This window comes from Xiphias gladius, chromosome 16 (genome assembly GCF_016859285.1).
Source record: "Xiphias gladius isolate SHS-SW01 ecotype Sanya breed wild chromosome 16, ASM1685928v1, whole genome shotgun sequence".
Lineage (NCBI taxonomy): Eukaryota > Metazoa > Chordata > Actinopteri > Istiophoriformes > Xiphiidae > Xiphias > Xiphias gladius.
In genome coordinates, this window is record NC_053415.1 from 1,855,409 (window position 1) to 1,880,645 (window position 25,237).

At 41.3% G+C, this 25,237-nt stretch overlaps 1 protein-coding gene across 2 annotated transcripts in view; it reads left to right on the plus strand.

Annotated features, from left to right (window-relative positions):
- Positions 1-21,432, plus strand: part of efnb2a (ephrin-B2a) — a 29,909-nt gene extending 8,477 nt beyond the window's left edge. For both annotated transcript variants that reach the window (XM_040148831.1, XM_040148832.1), the window contains 4 exons: positions 3,605-3,888; positions 13,967-14,059; positions 15,535-15,645; positions 17,434-21,432. In XM_040148831.1, the coding sequence (XP_040004765.1) occupies positions 3,605-3,888; positions 13,967-14,059; positions 15,535-15,645; positions 17,434-17,837 (892 nt within the window). In that variant the 3' untranslated portion in view covers positions 17,838-21,432. The remainder of the gene's footprint in view (positions 1-3,604; positions 3,889-13,966; positions 14,060-15,534; positions 15,646-17,433) is intronic.
- The last annotated feature ends 3,805 nt before the right edge of the window (positions 21,433-25,237 follow it).

The window sequence follows — 25,237 nt, forward strand, 5'->3', positions numbered from 1 at the left end:
TTAAAGGAAAAACTTTTGGGGAAATTTAGTATATGTTTTCTTTCTGAGGGTTAGACGAGAAGTTCAATATCGATCTCAAGTCTGTAAGATAAATATGCAGCTGGTTTCGGGATATGCTTAGCCCACGTTAGCATAAAGACAGGAAGCAGGGGCAACAGCTGGGTTGGCTTTGTCCAGTAAAAGGATGCGCCTGCCATGACTGCGAAAGCTGGTTTATTTACAAATTTTATCTAATATATTGAACCAGCACATGAACAGAAATGTAAAGACAAAAATGTGTGGTTTTAGGGAGTTCCATACCAAAACCATTTCTTTACAAGCCTCACTCTTTACAGTACTTCTAAACAGCTATAGTCTGGGTAGTTCCAGATCAGAACTGCCCCTGAAACCATAAATTCTTACATTTATACATTTCTCTGTGTGTGCAGATAAACAAACAAGATACAAAATGTTACTTACGCATATAATAACTTTGGATAGAGCCAGGCTAACTGTTTTCCCATGCCTTCAGCCTTTATGCTAACACAAACAATACCTGTCCCGACCTTAGCTTCAAAATTAATACAGACATGAGACTGATATGAATTTGCTCCTCTCAGACCAGAAACAAAAGTATTTCACATAATGCTGAACCATTCCCTTGAATGTGATATGTCATCTTTAAGTCCAAACTCTGAACTTCATAAACTGGCAGCCCCTGTTTTAAGATCATAGAAGTACCAGAATACATAGTGATGAACATATGGATCCTGACAAGCCGAGCATGGTGGGACAAGGCGATAAGGATGTGGAGCTGTAGGACAGGGATGTTGTTCACCTCTCTGTGTTGTCCTTATGGAAGCAGAGTATTGATGCAGGTCTAGATCAACCTCTTTAGATCAGTAATGGCCACCACGAGGTACGCAACAAACACAGACAAACACAAGCACTAACTCACACACACACATATACACACGTTTAAATAAGAACATGAATAAATGTATGCTTTCACTCCTGTGTAAAAACATATGTCATCTTGCACACATGAACAAGTGCTTCCAACCATACTCACACACACACACACAACGTTAATGCATACACATACAGCTCAACAGTATTTGTTTAGAAGTGAAGCACCCAAGGCTTTTCTAAGGACCTTTCCTCTCTCTCTTTCTCTCTCTCTCTCTCTCTCTCTCTCTCTCTGGATCTCTGTGCTCCACTTCTCCCCCCTCATCCCCGTCCTCCTCCAGACACACACACAAAGATGATAAGATGATGCCAGATGGCGCTACAAATGATAGACATACATACCCTTCCTCTCTCTCTCTCTCTCTCTCTCTCTCTCTCTCTCTCTCTCTCTCTCTCTCACTGTGTTCGTCACTGGACACGCTATACCTCCGCTGAGTGTGTCCCCAGGGGGCAGAAAAAAATATTTGCTCGTCCTAGTTAGTCACTGTGTATGTGCATGTGTTTGTGTCTATGTTTGTATATGTGCGTGCAATTGCGCGCTCACTAGTGCACGTGCTCATGCCGGTAGCAAAGAAGATGACAAGGAGAAAGGAAATAATGTATATGTCTGTATCTGTACATTTGAAAGACAAAGAGGGTATGTGACACATATGGAAAGAAGAGGAAGTCGTAGGGAAAAATGTTCCTGTGGAAGCTTGCAGTCAGTATGTACTGTACACACACACACACACACACACACACACACATACACACACACACACACACACACACACACACACACACACACACACACACATATACATGTATTTGTATACTGTATATAAATGATTATGTCGTGAACACCCCATCTCACTATTTCATTTTGTGCTCTTTGTTAATTATAAATCGGCTGTGCCTTGCCGACGTTCTCCTGTGGCTCCCCTGCCGCCTGTGGTGGCTGTCTTTGTACTCAAAAAAAAAACAAAGAAGACCAAAACACAAAAGCCTTATGCTGGGGTTCAGGCCTCACCGAGAGAGCAGACGACTGTGATGTTTTCTATCTTATTGCTTTTGAAATGAGCTTCATAAGTTCCCCTGTACTTCCAGGAAAAGGGGTAGAAGGTCACTTGAGATGCTGGGCCTGCCCACAATTATAGACATTTGTATTTACAGTATATACTGCTAGAGAGAAAGCCAGAAAAACTAGGTAAGAAGAACTGAACAAAAAAACTAGTGCTGAAAGAATTAGTTGATTATCAGAAGTTCATTGACAATTTTGAACTTTATTAATAATGTAAGTCATTCATCAAGCAAAATGTTGAACATTTGTTGGTTCCATCTTCTCAAATGTGAGGATTTTCTGCTTTTCATTTATATATTTCCTGAATATAATTGTAAATGGAATATCTTTGGATTTGAACTGTTGGTCAGACAAAAGCAATTTGACGATGTTACCTTTCACTCAGCAAAGATGTGATGACCATTTTTCAGTATCTTCTACATTTTATAGACTAATTAGCTGATAACTTGAAAAACAAAATGACAGATTAATCAAAAATTAAAAGAACTGTTACTGAGGCACTAGAACCAAGTTTGTTATCACATGAAACAAATAAAAGCAGCATATGATCACAATTTAGATGTGGAACTAGGTAATGTTTTATGGATTTGTGCATAAAAAATGCTGCGGATTAATTTTCTCTCAATCTACTAATTGACTAATCAATTTATTGTTTCAGCTGTAGTTCACATAGGTAAAAACCCATTTTTTTGGCCCTCCCTTACTAGACGTCCATCTGCACCCATCAGACACACACAGTACCACAAGTGTATATTATCACCATGTTAAACTTAAATCTTAATAGAAGTTTCCTTCATTTTCAGTAGTCAATATTTGTAATGCATTTCTGTCTGTTTATATCAGTATTCACAGTATGCCATAAAAAGCCTTCTGGGTGTCGATGGTTAACATTTCAAATTGCATTCAAGCATGGGGCAAATTCATTTAGCAGCTAAATACAAGGTTTCACCTCTAACTCAAGCTCCAGCTGTGAATGTGTGTGTGTGAGAGCATCACAGGAATGCTGCAGGGGCTCTCAATACTTAGATAGTAAACGGCAACATTATTTTACTATTGGGAAGAATTTAGGGAAACTCATCTCTCCCAGACAAAGCCAGCCAGGATCTCTGGCTATGTGTGTGTGTATGTTTCTGCTGCTGTTCCTGTTGTTGCGAATGAACCAATCTGGGCTTTTATTGATTGTCAATTTTCTATTTTGTATGCTAACACTGTTCTGCAATTTCCCTTGTGTCCTGCAAGTGCGCCACCTTCATACATTTATCCGGTTAAATATTGGCTCTTTCCCTCACTGCTACAATGCTGAAAAAAGCTCTGTGGTTTTTTATCTTAAGAAAGTGGGTGTCACTTTGCACCACACACGTACACACACACATCACACATTTTGCCATTATCTTTCATCATCTAAAATTAATGGACACAATCGGTAATTACCGCATCAATAATTGAGCCGACTTTTCTTTTTTTGGCCGACTTTTCTTTTTAATGGCAAGCACTCCAATCCACAATGCACAATGGATGACTTATCAGTTTTTCTGCAGCTAACTAATATATTTCTTTCTCTGCTGTTGTTCCCTGCCACCCCACCTCTCCTTTCAGATTTGTGCAAGGCCAAGGCGTGGTATTGTATCCCCAGATTGGGGATAAATTGGACATTGTGTGCCCCCGTGTGGACGGTGGGGTGGCTGATGGCGTGGAGTATTACAAGGTGTACATGGTGCCCAGAGAGCAGCTGGAGAGCTGCACCATCACCAAGGCTGACACGCCACTCCTCAACTGTGTCAAGCCTGACCAGGACGTCAAGTTCACCCTTAAATTTCAGGAGTTCAGCCCCAATTTATGGGGCCTAGAGTTCTTCAGGGGGAAAGACTACTACATCATCTGTAAGTATTTGTTCATTTCATCCCTGTAGGCGAAAAATTAGGCCTTGCATAACTTAAGAGGAAAAACAGCCTTAAACAGTTCAGCAAGAAGAACCACTTGAAGAACCATCTGTTGGTGACATACCTTGAATTTTGGAGTTTCTTGTGTGGTTGTGAATTTTTGTTACTCTAGTCAATAAGTGGTCAGACAGAGCTGGTGAAGTGTTATGCTGACATGCTCTCATATAGCTACAATGGAGTTTAATTAATGTTTCATGTGCACATATACCTCGCAGTATAGTTGAATGCAAGTTCATATCCTTTCCCTAAAGGTTGTTGATGGATATTGTGGGGAAAGGATGAAATAAACTGAAGTAAATGAAATTGAGGATGAGGTGAAAGATAAATATGAGAATTCCTTGATCATCACAGACTGAGAGTATCAAAAAGGATGATTTTTCACAAGATTCTACAGATATAAGCACATAGTAAACATTTTAGATCCATTTAAAGTTATGTTAAAATACCATCTAAAGGAGTCTAAAGTAATTCTCCAATTGGGATTTGCTTCTTGTATAAATCAATTTAGCATGATTCAAAATGGAAATCTTAAAGACAGACAATTGAAAGTTGTAGGAAAACGTTGTCAGAAGATGGCCAGCATGCTTTATACATAGTGCTTTCAGATCATGAAACAGCATCAGCTTTATGGATACTACTGAATACTTGACTGATGCATACTGAACCTTTTAAGGTCTAATGTTGTAGAAACTGAGATTTCCATTTCTTTTTTGATTGTAAAACAGCTCTAGGTGCTATATAAATACATAATGAAAGTATCAAAATACTCAATCCATGGAGAAATTTACACAGCCCATGTTAGGAAACTATGCCTTAAAGGGGCTACATGTAAGTTTTTGCTGTCACTACATAGCAAATGTTAGCCAACAGCTGTTCACTTACCAGTCTAGAAGAAACATTGGGAGTTCAGCATAAAACCTCATTCCTATACTCCCCAAGAGCTGTCACCAGTGGTGGAAAGCAACGCCAATGTTAACCCTTGTTATGCTTCTATTTCTATCAATCCTTTTTTTCCATTGAAGTTAGCATGCTAACCAGCTAGCACCAGGCTGGCTGGTCCTCATCACTTTCCGATATTGAGTCACTGTAGCGTCCAGTCTGCCCTCAGTCCTGCATGAAAGGATAAAAAAGTAGTGCTTCTTTATCCTCCAACGTTTTTTTTGTTTTGACTTTATTAACAACACAACACCAAGCGGTCATTCTGTCACTGAGCTTGCAAGCTACAAGACAGAAAATGTAGAGGAAACACTGCAAAATCATTGTCAGCAGGCCAATTTATCATCGCACAGCCTTCCCAATGATAATAATAGAGACCAGTGGCTAAATTTTATTTTTTTCTGAAATACCGGAGCATTTTAGTCCCAAATTTGATAGTCTGTTCAGCTCATTCCAGCACTGACTGACCATCACCATTTGCATTTACTGGTGAATTTTACTAAGCTACAGTAGTAAGCTACAATCAGTTACCTGTGGTAGGCCTGGCCGTGTGTCACTCAGAAAACGGTCAGCCAGTCAGAAGAGAGGCTCAGAGACTGAAACAAAAGACAGGGCAGAGTTGTGAGAAAGGAGATGTAAAACTACACTGAGATGTTTTTTGGTACCTAAAACCACAAGTATATCTTCTTATGGCTATCAAAATTTCAAATAAAACACTGAAAAAGTGCGAAAAATGGGACCTGTACGGCTCCTAAGCTATGAAACCCTTTGCAGCTCATACTCTTCAGAATCCTCCTCCATCCTTTTGGCTTAGTAATTCACCATCCAGTTCCATGGTGCAGGTGTGACCACTCCACTTGATGATTACCTGTGATGTACTAATGCCATCCTGGGAGGAAGTTCTGATGGGGTTTAGCGATGGCCCCCTGGTTAGAAACATTGGAGGTGGACTAAACCATCTGTGTGGCACTGATGGGGGTTGTGCCGCAGATAGGACCATCTGTGAGGCTCTGCCACAGCCATCTGTGAGCTGTCACAGTAGGGGAAGGCCATATTTTTGAGTGAGTCGAAAGAAGGGGAAGAAAGGAAAGTGAAGAGAGGAGGAAAGAATAGCAGAAAATACTGCATCTTATCCAAACCGTCTATTGTGCTAGATGACGTTAAATGTTGCAAATCAAATGTGGAAGTTAACAACTAATCATACTGAACTGTACAAATCCCTATACAGTAGCCGAATCCTACAAATATAAATTTTCTTCTGAGCTTCACAGTAGTCAGAAGTCCCACAGAGAGATCTTTTAAGCAGGTGTGTCAGAAAAACAGTTACACAATATGATCATTGAGCTCCGCATAAGTTAATTTAAAACCAAACAGACAAAAGTGGCTGTTCTGTCACTAATGTGTCATGTGTCAGCTGCTGCATATTTGCATTGTGGGCCATGTCTTTCTGTGTTAGAGTCTAACAGCTATTTTTGTGGTCTTACAGGTCAGACATTTATTTTGGAAAATATGCTGTAACAAATAAAGCAGGTTAAATGCTTGACAACGGCTCATAGGCAGCACCACACTTTCCCTCTTTTTAGCCTTTATATATTAAGTTTGGTGGCAAATAAGCTGAATAAGAATACCTTATTGGGATGGAACACGCACAGGTACATCTTTACAAGCATACACGTGCATGAGCATCAACACACAGAAGAAGAACGGACCATTAGATGTGGTTTGTGTGTGTGTTTAGGGACTACAAAGGCTTCTGACTGAGGAGATGCAGACATGATCAGCCGCCACTCATCTGCTCTTCAGCTCCCTCCACCCAAACACAGCAGTTAATTATTGATGAGCTGATGCTGGTGTTTACTTTCCCTGGTTCTCCCACTGAATGTGATCGCATTGGGATCGGACGGGAATCAGCTCAGGTTAATGAAGAACGTGGATGAGAAAGTGCAGCATAGACGATTGCAAGTACATGTAGATGTACCTGTGGTATAGACAGGCAGGTAGATACATACGTGCAAGGCCAACATGCAAACATGCTGATAATACACATACACACACATTAAACCCCTCAGAAGGCTGCAGCTGCAGCTTGGAGCAGCTTCTCTGTGCACACACAGCTGTACCAGACAAACACCCAGTAACAACAACAACAGTCCTCACTTTATCTAGCCATGTATTTCTATCTGTGGCTCTCTACCACAGCCTGAGTAGACGGGAATATTTAAAATATTCAACTTCCCACCGCCTCATGCCAAAACCCCTCTTCATCAGCCTGCTGAGTCATCATGTTGGAGCAGTAAGATCGGTGGGAAAGTTCAATTTGGAACTTTAAAAAGAGGGTTTGGAAAATCCAATTGTGCAGCTCTTGCAGATTCCCCTCCACCAACATCTTTTATCCTCCAACCCCCATCCCCATGCCGCTGCCATCCTGCCTCCCTTCGCAGCTACCCAGAATGCTAGTTTGTAGCCTAAAGAGAGAGAGAGGGAGCTGTTTCTCCATTGGAGTGTGTCATGTTTTGTTGTTAATTGCCTCTTCTCGGCTAGCTCTGGCCCCAGTTTTGCAGCTTTAACAGCCCACTGCTATGATGTGTACTTAGTGCTGTTCCAGCTCCAGCTTTGCATGGGTAAATACCAGCAGTAAAGCACAAATAAACATAAAAAAGGAGAGACAGAATGAGAGAAAGGCAGAGAGGTATACGTAGGCCGAGTCAGATTCATGGTCATTTTTACCTTTTAGTGTTGGAGCAAGCCACTGTGTGAATCTTTGCTTGTAGGTGTAATTATGCGTGTGTTTATGTGTTGGGTGAATAAGATATGGGAATTAATAGATACATATTGTATACTTAGGGCTTGAGTTTCCCTGTACATCTACGTGAAAGCATCTCAATCTTGTTATCTGTGTGTGTGTGTGTCCAAGCCCCGCATCTCCCCTCCAGCAGCGCTGTTCAAGATCCATCAGAGTGTGACACTGCCTCAGAAAGTTCAGCACGAGGATTTCATTGGCCTTTTGGAGTGCGCACTTGATATGTAATTAATTAACCAGCGTTTAATCCTTCATTTCTTCTCACAATTGCCAAGGCCCCCACATCAATGCTACGGATCTGAGTCTCAACCAATTGGATTAGCGCTGCTTTGTGTTGAGTATTGTGCCAAGGCTAGCCCTACATTAGATGGGTATGCTAACCCCCCAGCTAAAAAAAAACCCTTTTAGTGTCATCAACTGTGACAAAAGGCCTCAGTATTTGAATGCTCCCCAGTACTACCCTGTAGTACAGACTGACAGGTGGTCAGATCTGTTTCCTGTGCAGTTAAAATAATTAATTCCTTGCTACTTTATATTATATATCGTACTAGTATGTGTGTGCACAGCTTTCCATGTTTTTCTTGTGTTTGCTTGCATGTGTAAAAGGGGCAGCTGTATAGTGCAGATTTCTGTCACCATGCTTACGTGTGCACGTTTTTGTATTTGTGTACGCATGTGTATGTGTGTATGTTTCTGTGCGCCTTTTTAAAATGCTGCTTCAGTTGAGAGCAGATGAGTTTGATATGATTGTTTGTGGCAGCGTGGCCTGCAGTCGAAAACCTAGTGAGCTAGATGATTACATGAGCTAAAGAGGGAGAGAGAGGAGTCGAGGGAGATTGAGAAAAGTAGAGAGTGAGAAGAGAGGGTTGAATAAGGAGGGAAAAGGGGCAGAAAGAGTGACAAAAATGAAAGAGAGCTAATGAGGAAGGGAGGGGAAGAAGGGAGAAAGAAAGGAAAATGAAAGAGCAAAAGAAAGAGGGAAGGGTAAGCTAAAGTGAATGGCCGCATAGCAAGTGACAGAATGAGAGAGATGAGCTAAAGAGGGCAAAAGAAGGACAAGGCTGAATTCACAGTCGGAGCAGACATGCACAGCAAAATTTCATCAAGAATTTAATCACCTTTTGCTTCAGTCACAACCGAAAATAGTGATGTCCCCTCCCTGCTACTCTGATTGTTGTGTGAATGTAGTGTAAGCTCTGAGGGGGAAATTTCTCTTATTAATTTTGACATGAATTTAAAATGTGCTTTCAAGTTTTTGTCTGATTGAAACTATGATTTCTTTATCCACCCCAGTATAGCCAGGTTCATAGTATTAAATCAGTGATGACATTGTTATCGTATTATGGAAATGGATGGGAGCATTAATCAGCAGTATACAATGCTAATATGTGTCTGTGTAGGAAATATCTAAGTGATAAGAAAGTCTAAAAGAAAGTGGATTTTTGCAGCCGTTGAACTTTAACCCAAAATTAAAATTAAACCGCTTTTCAGTGCTATAATAATTGAATGTTAAATATGAAACTTAAAATTAAGTGGATATAAATAGTGGAATATAAAATGTTTGTGTGCTTTTGAGGGAGCGCAGTGGTGATTGGTAGCAATGGTTATCAGACAGCTTTGGTATTTGGATCCAGCTTGGCCCATTTCTGAGGTCCGGTGACCCTAAGAAATGGGCCATTAACCAGTCCATAACACTGGTACTGTGATGAAGGTTTCACGCTCCACAGCAACCTGACGGATGGCAATTATGTTCTAGATCATAGCTGCCTTTGTCTCTCGTCTTTTTCTCTTAATGGGACACATCCTCGTTTTGTCCATTCGTTCATTTTCTGCAATGCTAATGCTGTCCCTTCCTATCTGTCTTTCTGAGATGCCCCCTCAGTCTGTCGTTGCCCTGTCTTTACTCTGTTCCACTATTTAGGAACAGCCCAGCATTGTCTTTCAGCAGTGCATTGTGTATTAATTATACCCACAGAATTTGGCAAAGTTAGCAAAGCAGACTTCAAAGTGTAGTTTTTCAAGATATTACTAGGCTCTTCAAACTGGACTACGGTTCACTTTTCTACTCAGAGTTGTAAAGTCTGTAAAGTATTTCTAAAAATGTAAAGTATTTCTAAAAATGCTCAAATGTTCAATCTGAAATGTCACAAAAAGGACACTGTCTTACTTAACGCCAAAGTAGCTTACCGCTGAACTGTTCAAAGCCAAAATGACAAAAACACCACTCTTTGACTGTTACGTTAGCTGAACTACTCCTTGCTACTCTAAAATTAGTTTTTTTAAATGCTAGCACAGTTATCAGTGGTATTGGAGGTTTTTCATGCTATTTGCTGCTTACAGGAAGGAGGAAACAGTTAAGAGCTCACAGTGTTTATCTGGATTGCAGCTGACAATTGACTGTCTCGTTAAACACACAGTGATTTTCCACTCTCTTGATTTGATAAAAGGGAGAAAATTAAGTTAAGGAGGGTAAATTAAGTTAAGGAGTGTGAGGGTGTGGGTGTGGGTGGGGTGTTTGTTTGGTGTGTTTACAACACGGGGGTGGGATTGTGGGTAGAGTGCTGCAATGCTTGATGATATGCAGTTTACAGGTGGCTCTAACATAAACAGACACAGGCAGACACTCACAGTGGGGACACTTCTTTGACACATTACTACCATTTGTTTGAGACTACATGTGACTTGTGTGTGGTTGAACGTGTGTGTGTGTGTGTGTGTGTGTGTGTGTGTGTGTGTGTGTGTGTGTGTGTGTGTGTGTGTGTGTGTGTGTTTGTGTGTGTGTGTGTGTGTGTGTGGGTGCGTGTGTGCTGGCACATTTTTTACAGACCCACTCAAACTGTCAGTTTGGTCTTAAGCGGTGCTTTGTCACAGCCAGTGAGAGATTTTTTCCTGATGGCCCTTTTCCCTTCTTGCGGGCCTTGTTTTTCATGTTTCTGTGTGAGTATGTGAATACATGTTGTTTTCAACCCACAAACCCCATCTTAACAAAACTGACTATTTGAAAGCAGTGAGAAAATAGACTGTAATTCACAGTCAAGATGAAGTGAATAGTGAAAATCAGATGTAGCATTTTTTCTTCTTGTCCTTTTTCTTTCTTGTTTCTCACTCATTGTTTCTCTCTGTGTGCTTGCAGAAGGTCACACAAGCTGAAGTAGTGGGTTAATCTCACAGTTGTGTCTCCTTTTTCCCTCTAGCACTTCCCTACCTCTTTTCCCCTCCCTGACTATGGGTCTAATCGGGGTCCCGTAGAACCAATGGTAGTTAATGACTAATTCCAATTTTGAGGGTCTTGTATGAACTGGGTCGGTCCCAACCCCCTCCTCTTACCGTATTTCCCAGCATTACAGATTAGCTGGTTAACTTTAGCCAGCTAGTCTGTCAGCCAGTCCAGCCTGGCCTAGTGTGGCTGGGCTGAGGAGGGCCAAGTCATTCAGGCAGCCTTAGCAGATTTGACAATCAAATTCTGTTTAAATCCAAGTCAGGCTTGCCTGGACTGCAGTCTGGGCATAGAGAGTGTGTATTTTGCTCTGCATTTAAAGGGGAAGGAAATTTTAAAGATTTAAAATGACTCTAGATTGAAGGATTTTTCCTGATTTAACTTAAATGTCAAGAACATTTTACAGCCAAGTTTGAAAAAGAGATCTGTATTTTGAGGTTTGACAAGAAGTATGTTTCTGTTTTTTTTTAAATCTGATCAGTGTGGATGTGTTAAATGATTTAATAGGGCAAAGGGGAAGAGGGAAAGAAGAAGGGAGGAGAGCAAGAAGAAAGGAGGTGACACAAGTGGCGATATGTGTACCATATGAGACCTAAATACACTGCCTGTGCAGGTCACTGGCCTTAACACCCTGTGAACTCTGACCTCTCAAGCACAAGTGGGTTTGAGCATGCATGCACCTCAAAATTCTACATACCTCATGCCTCAAACACAACGGCTCAAACGCACCATCATCGTGCCAATCACTCGGCAAAGTAAACACTGATAAGATGGTTAATGACATCTTGCAGGAGTGAAAATTAAGTTTGTTGTGCTAACAGGTTTATGAAATGAACACATGCACGCACATCTGCGCACACACGAGCATAGTAGCACAAGCCTTTAAGGAGCTTTGTCTGTAATGTGCTTTTCAGTCTCCACTGGAAAGCCATAGGTCAGCTAGAGAAAGAGACAAGGGGAGAGCTGAGGCGCGATGGAGGGTGAGAAGTAGGGAGGGGAGGTAGGGAGTCCTTGTTAACATGCTCTTTGTGTCCACTCTCATCACCGTCTTATTGAAGCAAGGGGATTCGTATCAAAATGATTGGTAGCTTAGGGGGAGGAAAAGGAAGAAAAAAAACGAAAAGCAACAATGGGAAGGAGGAAAAAGAGAAATTGGCAAACTATGCAGAGTTTAATTTTTCAAAGCTATTTCAAACTGGATCCTGCAAAGCACCTGCCATTCAATACCCTTGCAGGTGATGGAAAAGCTTCAGGTGCAGTAGGAATGGAAGGGGGACATGCTGAGTTGGCAAGTGTGTGTCAGGGGTAAAAGGATTTAGGGAAGAAGGTGTCAGCCGTGAGGTGGTCACCCTAGAGAGGAGGAAACTGGGGATGATGGGGTGTTGTTCTAGAGATGGGAAGAGGAGGGTAGGCTGGAGAGGAAGCAGAGGGGAGGGTAGGGGAGACGGTGTAGTAGGAGCAGTCATAGTGAATGCGGGCCACTGTGCACTGGCGGGTAGCCAAGCCGCTAAGCCCTGGCAGCTCGTTAGCCTCTGTGTTACTGACCTGATAGACCACAAGCCCTACTACCCCCACCTCCCATTTCCCGCCCTCCCTACTTGCCTGTTCCCTGTCCCACTCATTATCCATTCTAGGTGCAGTTCTGCTCAGCAGCCTCCAGAGGCAGCACAGATAAAAGCAGACAAGCACAGAGGTGGAGTAGCAGCTAATGGGCTTGAAAGCATCCAGCCAATTGAGCCTTGAGCCTTAGCAGGGCAGGTTTTTCTGGCCTTTGGATTTTGTCTGTGTGTGTGGGCCCCATCTGTACAAGTTTGACACAAGTATAGATTTGTTTTATTTAAAGTGCAGTATTTCTTTTAAAATGCCCCTTACAGCATCTGCTTATAGAGCTCATTTATTTCCTCCTTTCTCATGTGGGACGTCTTGCACCGCCCAAACAGATTCCTCTCCCAACATCTGCTGCTCTCCCATAAACATAGTGTTTAGCGGTGCACTTCTGTTTTCTCCTTTTTAAACATTTTTTCAGATCCTTAAAGCTCTTTTCATCTAAGGGTTATTGAGGTATTTTATCACCTCCCTCTGTTCCCTTAATTTCATTGCCTTCTCTGAAAAAGTTTTTTTTAAAAACCATTTCTCATCTATACATGTTTACATCCCTGGATATTTTTTTCATGTTGTCATGTGATCTCTCCTTCTTCAGCAGCACGTTTGGCTTTTAGATCTTAGTATTTTTAAAATCCAAAAGTGTGTTCTTTAATAACTGGCTACCACTCTCTGGAGTGTCTTGCGGCTCCAAGATTGCCACTGTCATCATAACCATTGCTGTCTCCTTCTCTCAGTCTCTCCCCTCTCCTTATCCCCCTTAACTGCCTCCTTCAGAAGAGCCATCAGCACAGTTAGAGATATTACAGTCACAATTACTCATGCTAATTGACTTTGGGGATGTGAAATATTCCACCGGAGTGGAACGACTGGGGTGATGAACGGGGGAATTGTGATTTTATTAAAGGGGGTATGACTCATGTCCTTTCTCAGTGGAAAACTTTCAGTGCCTCTGTTGTCTTTGGGAACTGGCTGTTTTTCCGGGTTAGGCTTAAGGCATTTATGGCAGCATAATTTCCCCAGCACATCTTGTTTGTACCAGATGCTCACAGTAGCCCTTTTAAATAGAGATCCTGCTATATTGCCCTTAAGACGACCCCTCATTATGCCATCTTTGCTTGTTTAAACTGAACCAAACAAAGCTGGCACAATGCCTGTGTGTGAGTTTAGGTTGCATGCTGTAATTCCGTTCTGGAATCAGAGGCATGACGTGTAACACAACGCGTCGGCATCCGTCCCGCCGGCTCCCCCTTTTACACAGACGTCGATCTGGCTCTAGGACTACCTCCCCTTTCAGCTTATTGCCAAAACAGTAATGCTGCCCCATCCCGTGTTCATACCTTTTATACAGAACGGCGAGGCAGAATAAAGGCGCAACATTCCCACCTTGAACAAACTGTATAAAAGTAACAGTTAATCTTAACCTTGTCTCTCCCTCTCTCTCTCTCTCTTGTCTGCTTTAGCTACTTCTAACGGCACCATGGAGGGCATCGACAACCAGGAGGGGGGAGTGTGCAAAACCAAGTCCATGAAAATAATCATGAAAGTGGGACAAAGTAAGTATTGTTTTATTGAATAACAGTTGTGAGTGGCTGCTGGGATGAGCGCCCATGAGCCAAAATGCAGCACTCATACTGCAAAATTGTGTGAGACTCTGAAAATATCTTAATAAGGTCACAGGACACAGTGCAGCATACAGCTCCATCGTCTCCATGACACCTGGGACTGCAAGGGGGCAGGGGATGTAATCTAGTGGAAGCTTAATGCACTGAAACATACACACACACTACACTAACACACAATTATGTATGCTTGCACACACCCATACACTGGAAATAACTGCTGATGTATGTTCTTTCAGCTGGAAGGCTTTCCACAATTGTAAGTTTAGTTTAAATGCACATAAACACATAATGCTCATGATCCATGACGCTGCATATGTGACACTTAAAGACCCACTGTTCGTGAGAGGCATTCTAGAAACTGTTTCTGAAGAACACACAGTCACACTAGACTGATCAGACCCAATTGTTAATTATGGCAAAAATTATTCAACAAATCAGTTGCCCGGCTGCCACCCAGATATCCCAGATATATATGGTAATATCCAGGGGGTTGGACTTCTTGCCAACACCAGCTACAGGTGCTGAACGGGCCTAGAAATTGGTTTCTTCTCATTAATAGTGCTGACTATCAGCTCCAGTGTTGATAAGAGTTGCTTAAAAATTAGTGGATTTGTTATATAAAATGTACTATTAAGTGTGGTTCTAGTACAGTTGAACTTGACAGTGCTCAACCTGAGATTACTAGTGATTATAACAGCAGAAACTCAGTGAAGATATACTGACATACTTTTAAGCAGCATTTAGAACCATATTGACCAATTGCGGAACCAAAAAACAATAATTTGCTACTCTTTATGGTTGATTACAGTAATATCTGAGTCATGCAGAGCCATATCTACAAAAAGTTTATTTCCCGTGGATTCAGTTGAAGAAATCAAGGTTTTTGATGCTCAAGGACTCTTGGATGAAATGTCTTTTAAAGACTACTCAAATGCCCGTAAATTGAAAGAGTTATTGGTCACTCTAATTTTTCCTCCTGTGCATAGTAGCTGTGAGGTCAAGGGTGACTATATTGTTGAGAGCAAAATTCATGGCACTGGTTCAAGGTTCAGCTGAAGCTAATATGAGGCTGAAGAAGTTAGACAAATGACGAGTTAGACAAATTAAGTCGGTAGCTTCCAAAATTATGATTTTCATACATTTTTTTGTTTGTTTTACGTACAAAATTCCCTTTTGTATTTTCACTGACATTATTTCCTTGCTGCAGCAGTGCAATGCATCCTGGTAGATTTGTTGCTGAGACAAAAAACCAGCAGTTGACCTAAACATGAAAACCAGGACACACATACCAACCTGGTTGACTTGAAAAAAACTGAACCTATCCCTTAACATAAAACATCACACATACACTACTGTGAAAAAGAATTCCCCATTAATTCCTGTGTGTCTTATCTGCATTTTTTCAGATCCCTCTGACCCTATTTCACCCAAAGACAACCCCACCAGAGTACCCTACTCTCCCAAGCACTCAGACGGCAAGGACACCCACAACCCTAACGCTGTGCTGGAGAAAACAGGTGAGATCACCTATTCTGAGCTTAAATCCTGGGAAGGTGATAATTGAGTGGAGGATTTATCTAAACAATTTGGCATTTGGGCACAGAATTGTTCAGCCAGCTAAGAGCAGACTGCGTTAAGTAAGGGTGTGTGGGGTTGTGAGAGGCTTTGAGGTGTGCGTGTGAAAGTGGAGGAAAGAAAGGTCAGGGATTCATCAGCCAGTAATTGAATGTCACCCATAAAACTGATATGAATCTCTGGCCTCTCAAGGACTTATAAGGTATCTCCACACTGGCCCTATTCCAGCCTTAGCACACCTCTTAAGTGACATTTTCGGGAAAATGATCCAATTGCTGCCTGCCATCTTTTTAATGACCTGTTCTTTGTAGAGACACACACTTGTTTCTGCACCAAATCACAACTCAGACAGACGTGCAGCTATGTGCAGACCGCTCTTATCTCTGCTATTATATTGAAGTTTAAAATCTACCAACAAGAAAATCAGAACAGCAATTTCCGCAATGAGCTGTGTTCAGAAAAAAGAAACAGGAAGAGCCCAAGAACAAAAACAAGCTGCCCTATATAAACAGTCCTCCAGTCCTTCCCCCTGTGTCCTGGTTCATTATGGGCGTGGTCTTGTCTGACACTTTCTGTTTTCACTCCCAAATCTGACGTCAAGCATGCAGATCTGCCATCCTGCCATTTAAATCCACGCTGGCACTGTTGTTTTTTAGCAGACATCAGCATCTTGTTTTCTTTGTTTTCCTGTCCTTTCTCATATTTTTGTATGTCTCATCCATCCATCCACTAGCAGGGGCATATTGGTGCTACGGGAAGAGCGTCTGAGAAAGTATAATCCCCTTGTAAAACAACAGAGGGGTCCTTGCTTTGGGCTGCCTGCCATCCTGTGTCCACTCCTCCTACCACAGCAAAAGCACTTTTAGAGCGTTAGAAGAACAGCAGCAGAAAGGGATACAGTAATCCTGCCTGGTCAGGGAACACTCTACTGTCCCGGGGAGAACAGAACACACTCGCCCTTGAGTGTTGGATGTGAACCAGGGTGTCCATCTCTGGGATTTAGTACAAAGCTTGACTTTCATAATTGATGTCTCATGATAACATTGAATATTTCTTTCATAGTTTCTTCCCCATGGGGCTTTTATTTAGAAAATTAAGATACTTTTTTTGTCTTTTGACATTTTGTCTTTTGACATTTTATTTAAGTGTCATTTGCCTGTATCTCCTTAGCCATTCTATATCAGGTTGTGCTTGCCCTAGTTTCAAGGTTGCAGTTTTAACCAGCTGAATTTGAATAGCCACCGATCGAATGGGACTTTAAATAAAAGTCTTCTATAGGCAGGCTTCCCTCTCAGTCACTGTGATGCTGGCCTGTTCTCTATACCTTTAGTGGACACAATGAAAAGATTATGAGGAATAGATGGGAAATGCAGGAAAAGACTGCTTCTACTTCCTTGTCTTTCCTTTAAAGGCATCAGTAAACCAAAGTGCTTTTTGGATCCACAAACAGCATGAGACCCCCCCCCCTCCAAAATCAGAATGGGAAGGCTGCTTCCAACAATTTTTGCCCTTCACTACGACAGCTTGCTTTTCACGTTGCCTTTGAATGTGGCTGCAAGTAACAGCTATCAACACTTGCTCTTTCCTACACAGTCAGACAACAGATCATAGGAGCTAGTTAATTTTGAGCATACCCTGGACTTTGCTTGACTTCTGGATGAAAAATAAGCTTGCTGTGTGCGGGGTCCATTTTGTCATTTTACCCTATTCTGCTTCCCTCTGCCTCCCAGATGTAGCATCCAGAGAAAGCACTGAAAACAACGGTGGAAAGTCCTCCAGCATCATCGGCTCTGATGTGGCCATCTTCGTTGGCATCGCCTCCGGCAGCGTCATTTTCATCATTATCATCATCATGCTGGTCCTGCTGCTGCTCAAGTACCGGCGACGGCACCGTAAGCACTCGCCACAGCATGCTGCGACACTGTCTCTAAGCACCCTGGCTACACCCAAACGGAGTGGAGGCGGCGGGAATAATAACGGCTCGGAGCCCAGTGACATCATCATCCCGCTCAGGACTGCTGACAGCGTCTTCTGTCCGCACTACGAGAAGGTCAGTGGCGATTACGGCCACCCAGTCTACATAGTTCAGGAGATGCCGCCTCAGAGCCCGGCCAACATCTATTACAAAGTCTGAGGTGGGACTTTTAAAAGCCAGAGACAAACTGGAACAATCCCCGGGCAGAGCAGGTTTTTGGTTTTGGCTGGCACCGCCGGCACGCCCGCAAACAAACTTTTTCTCTCTTTCTCTCTCTTTGTCTGTCTCACTCTGTCAACTCCTCCTCCTCTTCTCTAATGTTTTATCACTATTTTTTTCTTTCTCAAAGTTTTGCTGATACCTTACCGTCTGATTTCGTCCCAGTTGGCGCGGATGGGTTGAGTAGAGGGCCAGAGAGAAGCCTGCTGCTGTCACTGCTGCTGCTCTCTGGGAGTTTTGGGAAATAGGGAGAACAATCTCTTCTTTCCCTAATGTTGCTACCTGTTTTGGGGGATATGAGTGCTGTGGAATCAGAAAGTTTGACAGATGCACAGCGTGTGGACGTGAAGGTTTCCTAGGAGGAAAAGAGGAAAAGAGGATTTTGACCCCAACTTAAGAGAGACAAATGCTTGGAAAAAGAGAGGGAAAGAGACAAAAATTGAGGGATGAGGAGAGGTAAAGGAGAATATGGGCTAACCATGAACTCACAAAATGGCTGCCCTTCCTTGATGCTCACTAGCCAGACAGACTCTGTGGATTTACCCGCCGGACGAGGACAAAGGAGAGAGATTCTCAAACCAGTCCTCTTTGGGACTTTCCTGACTGACTCTCGGAGATCACCCATTCACCCTGCCACCCACATGCTCACCATCACATGTACACACATTCACCCACATGCGCAGACACACTGTCTCACCTGTCAATGTGAATGGTTTGGGTTTAAGTGTGGATTGCACCATTTCTCCTCATTCCCAGATATGTTTCCAGGAAATCACTTACTGTGGTTTGCTGAAAACTCGTAATGTTACTTGAAGGTTTTAAGGATAAAAAACAGATTCCTTCTTTTTTGTACTGTCAACATTTACCTATCTTGTTTTTGGTCATATCTGGTTTCATATGTGGTTCTTTTACTTTAGTGACATGTCACATGTTATGTTCAAACACAAGTTACCCAACAGTGGCTAGGAGTGGCGAGAGCATGAAAAGACAGAGCGAAGATTTTTTTCAACTCTGCATTCTACGCCCTGAGAGGGTGCAAAAATAACAGATCTGTCCAGGTGGCTCCTTGGAAGAGTGGAGGACTTTCATATACATAGAGCAGCACTTTTAACCCCCTTTTGATACCTCTACTCTTCACAGCGGTCCACAGAGAGACAGAGTTATAGCTAGAGATGGGAGAGCAGCTGTATCCTGTCAGATTTAGTAGCAAGAGCTTGCCTCAACTTCTCTGAACTTGGGTTTTTCGCACGGGATTGTGTTAGGGGCAATAAAAAATCAAATTCGCCTTACTGCCATTGTTTCGCATCAGATGAAGAAGAGGCCCAAGATCTAGTTGAGGTTAGCCTAGCTGGCTGAAACAGCTCTAGGTACTGTAATGTTTACCCCTAGGGGTCCATTGATGATTAAAGTTGCCCAAAATCAGTGTGACTGGTGCTCTCCTATTCTCGTTAAAAAAAGCACAGGGACATCTATTTACATTTTCACAGTTTCTCAATCTCCATTAGCGTTTCCATATTGTGAGTTTTTGATTTACTTCTTTATTTGTTACAAAATAGATGTACATTTAAAAAAGGACATTACAAAGATGAAAAATAAAAAAAATAAAATAAAAAGCAGAATTTATTTATGATAGACACATAGAGCACAGGTGTTGTCAGGCGGTATGGAAAGAAGAAGAAGTAATGTTAATATATTATGGTATAAGTGCACATTATGCAATCTAGGTTTTTGATTATTTGATATCTCTCAACCCACTGAGTACCATATTTTCATGAGCTTTCATCAACAGATATAGGGCTCAGTCCTGGGAAGGAGGACCAGGGGAGGGCAGCCAGTTCACCGGCCCCGAGGGGAGTAGAGTTATCTGACCCAAAATAGATCACAGTGGTGTACACAAGGGCAGAGTAGCTGGTTCTCGCACCCTCACACTGTGTAGCATCTCCCAAAGGATAATTCCTGTGAACACCCAGTGCCCTTGATTCTCCTCATACACACCTTTCATGTTCTCTGTGCATGTGTGTAATGTGTGTATGCATGTGTGTGCGCGTGTTGAGCAAGTCTATATTTCAGTGACTTCACATTCATCAATATCTTTTCCTTAGGATCATAATCGTGACTTAGGCCAGTCACGTGCATATATCAGGCCATCATTAACATTGTCATTTGTTCATAAAGAACATCAAATTTCACCGAAAAGCCAAGCCTTGTATGATCTGAGGTTTGTGCCTCTAAGAGGCTACAAAATCTGCAAATATGCAATTCTTATTTATTTTTTTAATCAATTATTAGGAAAAAACACCTATGGAAAGTGTTCTTAGCCACTGAAAGATGTAACAACAAACAAATGACACAAAACTAGCAAAGTACTTCACACAAGCCTGCTGTTAGTTTTTATTTCCTGCATTATTTGTAGTATTATTTGAACCTTTTCTGTTTTAAGTATGTGCCGTAGTACAAAGGTAAACTGTGAAAAATGAAACCATTAAAGAACATATACACGTATATCACACCTGAACAGGTACTTAAGAAAAGCTGAAAAGAGACACACTTTTACAAGAAAGAAATGGCTGTTTAGTTGCTGTCTGTCTGCGGCAGAATATGACAATCTTATTAGTTTCTTTGAATCTGACGTCCTTTTCTTAGCAGCCACTTGACTAATGCTCTCCCAACATTGACCAGGATTGGTTCAACCTGTTATGAAATGTCATAGCGATTCTGTGAGAGTCTTAGCACAGGGGCTAGGAGAAGCACCTCAGGCTACTGTAAATGCCTTGCTCGTATGGTCAGCCCTTGGTCACTTGACTCAGTAATTTTGCACCGTACTTCTGTAGGTAAGAAACTGTATATACATGAATGTTTGTATTGTATATGGATCCTGGGTTGTTACAATAGCCTTATTCACCTTTTTAGCAAAGCAAATGGGAAAAAAGTGCAGAAAAAAACAGAATACACTTCAGTCAAACAGAGCATACTACTTTTTTTGGTAAATAGCTTATGTAAATATTGACCACAACCCAATAAAAACATTTTTTATAAACTCTTAAAGTAAGATGTTTTGTATAAAATTTGAATTTTTTGCTATGTATTTTAGCTAGCGCGCAATGGAAAGCCCATGTACTCCCCACTCCCTCCCCTTTTGCACTGTTTCCATGGTAATTTGGTTTAAAAAAAAATGAGAGAAAAGTTGCCAAACCGACTGCTGCATATTTGTGCCATAAGTGTGTACCATAAATATTTATTGAATTAGTTTCTTTTTTTCTTCTTTGTTCTGTTTATGATTTAATTTCAGTCCAGTTTGTAAGTAACACAGTATTATATTTGCATTGTTTTTTCGTCGACCCCTGGTTTTCTTTAGTCATGTCATGGTTACTGGGTGGCTGTAGCCCTCTTCTTCCCTTCCTTGCAGTATGATATGGCCAGGCTGTGAAAAGTGGTTTTAACATTCAAAAATTAAAACAAGTTCAAAGTGAGGATAAATGACACACATTCCACCAGTCTGTTACAAACTGAAAATGTTTTTCAATAAAATGTTTTTCCTATGGACGCGTTGTCCGTCTTTGTTGCTTTGTTGCTGTTCTGACAAACTGCATGAAGAATTAATGTTCATGTTTTAATGTTTCACACAACTTGAGAGTGAAACAGTTTATATGACGGTTTCATTTACTTATTTTAGATTTTATTTATCTCAGTATAGATTCACTGATGTATGATATATATTTTCAGAAACACGTTTGCATATCAAAAGTCCTACTTATATAAGACCCGAAATGAGAAACCAACATTGTAGGTCTTTCATTTTCTATTTTTAAAAATGTACTATATGTTAAAACACATATGGACACCCAAATATTACATCGATATGTAATAAGATTTTTGGAACATGGCTGCAGGGATTTTCTCCCATTCAGGCACAAGCATTCTTGAGGTCCTACACTGATTTGGGGTGATAAGGCCTGGCTCACAGTCAGTATTCCAGTTCATCCTAAAATTGATGGATGGGGTTTAGATCAAGGTTCTGTGCAGGACAGTCAGGTTCTTCCACACCAAAGAGAAAACCATTTCTTACAGACCTGGCTTTAGGCATTGTCATGTTGAAACAGCAGAGGACCTTGCCACAACTGTTGCCAAACTGGAAGCACACTATTGTTTAAAATGTGATTGTATGCCGTAGCATTAAAAGGATACTGCAGGGATTTTCGTACTGAAGTCCTATAAAGTAGTACAATTCAGTTCTCCTACTTGACTCAAACCTGATGGGTCCCAACAAAGTGTTGGGTTTCAGGGTCCCCAGGCTGCGACTTACAACATGATGTCACTTACTCCCACATTCATTTTGACACATTTAACTTATCAAAAGAAACACCATAACACTTGCAACTCATGCAGGAGCAAGAGGAGTATAAGACTCACAAGTTTATCTACAATTTGCAAATGATAATCATCTGTGAAACGAGATGCCTGCACCATTGGCAAACTGCGTGTAAGCAGTGCTTGCAAATTGATTTTGTCAAATGGGTCCCACGTTTTTTTGCATCACATTTCAGGCTTAAGTCAGGTTTGGATTTGGTTATTTTCAAATGTAACTAAGAAATTTCTCTCTTTCTCTCTCTTACATGCCAATCATTTGTGTTCATAAGTGTCATGAAGCGTGGGTGAGCTAAAAATCAGTTATAGATGAAATAAAGCAAAACAGATTCAGATCTTGGTCAAGTTTTGGTCTCAAATTTGGCAGCACCAATGAGGGTCCTAGAGACACAAGTATGGGCCGCCCTGATAGTCTAGGAGTTTAAAATGTTGACTATGAACTGCAACGTCCTCACGTCCTGTTTCACCAATTTTGTAATGTGCAAGCTGTGACTTGCAATGTATAATTTCCTCTTGCATTAATTTTAACACATTTAACTAATAAAAAGAAACACCATACCTACAACCCATACATGAGCCATAGGACAGCAGGCGATGCAAATTTATCTTTAGTTAGTGAGTGACAATCATTTGTGAAAAATGACTGGCAGTTTTTGTGAAACAGGCTACTGTTTGTAGGCCACTTGGGGTCTTTCTTGCGTGTAATTTCTTGTCAACCCCATACTAGAAAAGTCAAAACAATGCCCAGAAAATATAAGGTCCAGGTCTGTGTTTTAGGTCCACGGAGAGCTCTAGTATGTAATAGACTTTCCATTGAAAATGTATAATCTCCAAGATAACCCAAAATAACCTATCATTATGTTTTCACAGGCTGAGTAGCACTCCCCATACTGAATAAATTGAAATTTGACAGAAAATCAGTGTGCCCCTTTAAGACTTGAAAATAAGGGGCCTAGCCCCAACAATGATAAACAGCCTCAGACCAAAGGACATGGACAGTAGTTTCCACATAGTTTTGGCCATGTATTGTACAATACAAGAGATTAATGTAGTCTTACAACACATTGAGTATTGAGGACACAGAGTAGTGAATGTGCTTCGGCTGTGAGTAGAGTGGCCCAAGGTGGGTGCTTGGTGAAGGGAGGGTGATGAAATATGGAGGCAGTGATTAAGAGATCCTGTTTCCCATCAGTGGGATGATGGTTGATCTCTGAAACAGACCCAGTATAGTGCCAAATTGTCTCTAAGATGATGAGTCAGTCTTGTTGTTTTGTTGGCCAATATATCCAGGCACCTAGCCTGTAACCAGCTATGCTGCCATGAGTCAGGAGGAGAACCTTCCAAAATATAGCCAGGCAAAGACAACAAAAGGAAGCCAGACACCCCTTCCACTATAGCTGGCTAATACCAATCAATCAGCCACCAAATCAGCTCATATAGATCATCAGCTCACCATCATAGCTTTCTCTGTTTAGCCAAAGAGTTTGCAGGCCAGGGTATCGAGCAACAGGCAAGATTATAGTTGTGACATCCAAGCATCCAGCTAGTCAGACTTCATAGCCAAGTCTAGATTAGGGTGCTCAGATTCTTGGCTTTATTTTAGTATCAACGCGAGGTCAATGGGGTCTGTTCTTGCTTTCTGAAAAAGGTTGAACCACTGAATTTGAGATTTAAACCTTGAAGTTATCAAACTATCAGAAGAGATTCCCTATAATGTGACTAGAAAGTATTTTTGCTTCTTTTCCTAATTTTAATTTTAAATGAGATATTCTTATCTTATTCTTTAAACTTGGCCATCGGGCCATCCCACTCCTATGGTTACTGCTCATGTGGCTGCTTTGGTTGATTAGGATGGGAACACTGTAATTTCAGCCACAAGAAGCCGACAAATAGAAACAAAGAAAAAATATACATATAGATAAGATATAAAAACAATATAATGCAATCCCACGCAGTAGCCCTGCACTAAATAGAAGCTGTGTAAAGTGAATAGTATTATAGTCTTGAGAGAAGCATTGTGATTAAAACCTGCATTAAAAAATCCGAAAGGAGCCCAGAACCTCAGATGTGAAAAGTACTTGCAATCTTTTTCTTCTTTTTCATCGTCTAACACAGTGCTCTATTCTCTGCCACATCCGCAGCAAGTACTAAAGATATTAAAGCCACTGGTTATATATTCATCATTTCTAACCACGTTGTCTTTCACAGCTGTCTGTTTATGAGGCAGCAGCAGTAAATGAAAATACCTTCACAGCACTGGAGCTCAGCTCTTGACTGTATATCAGAAAAAAAAAAAAACTGCCTGAGAAGGCAAGATAAAAAAAAAAAAAACAGGAAACAAAAAGAGAAAACAAATAGTGAGGCATCCATCAGTCACTCCCCATCAATCTACACTCATCTCATCGCACTCTGACAGGGGGGCTTTCTTGTATTTTTTTCTATTTAACGTTTCCGTTTTATCTCACTCGCTTTTATGCCTTGGACTGCGGAGAGAAGCAACGAGGCGTCACAGTTGTTTAATGAGTTCTTCATTTTGAGGAGGCTGAAGAGTTTATCATTGGGCAGTAGTAGTTTTTAGGCCCTTAACCTCTCTCCACATGTCTGTAATTTAACATTATTCAAGGGCCAGTGTCTTAAATGCTCAGGAGGCTCCTGTGTGAACGTTGATTATGTCTTTGGTAGGACGACAACCACTGGAGTTTTTTGAGTAGGATGAAATCTCTCTGGAGGCTGCTTTGGATGCAGACCTATGTGTGTTGGCATACTGTACACATCTTGTTTTAGGGGTGTGAAATAAAGAACTGAGAATACTGCACTCATTTTGCACACCAGTATAACAATTTCAAAATAGTTTGTACCCATTTCGAACAAAAAATCTGGATGTGTCATGTGAATGTGGAATTTCATTCCTAGTTTATGTTATTTGGAGTGAGTAAACAATAGTAAGAGTGCATTAACATCTTACAATAAGAAGA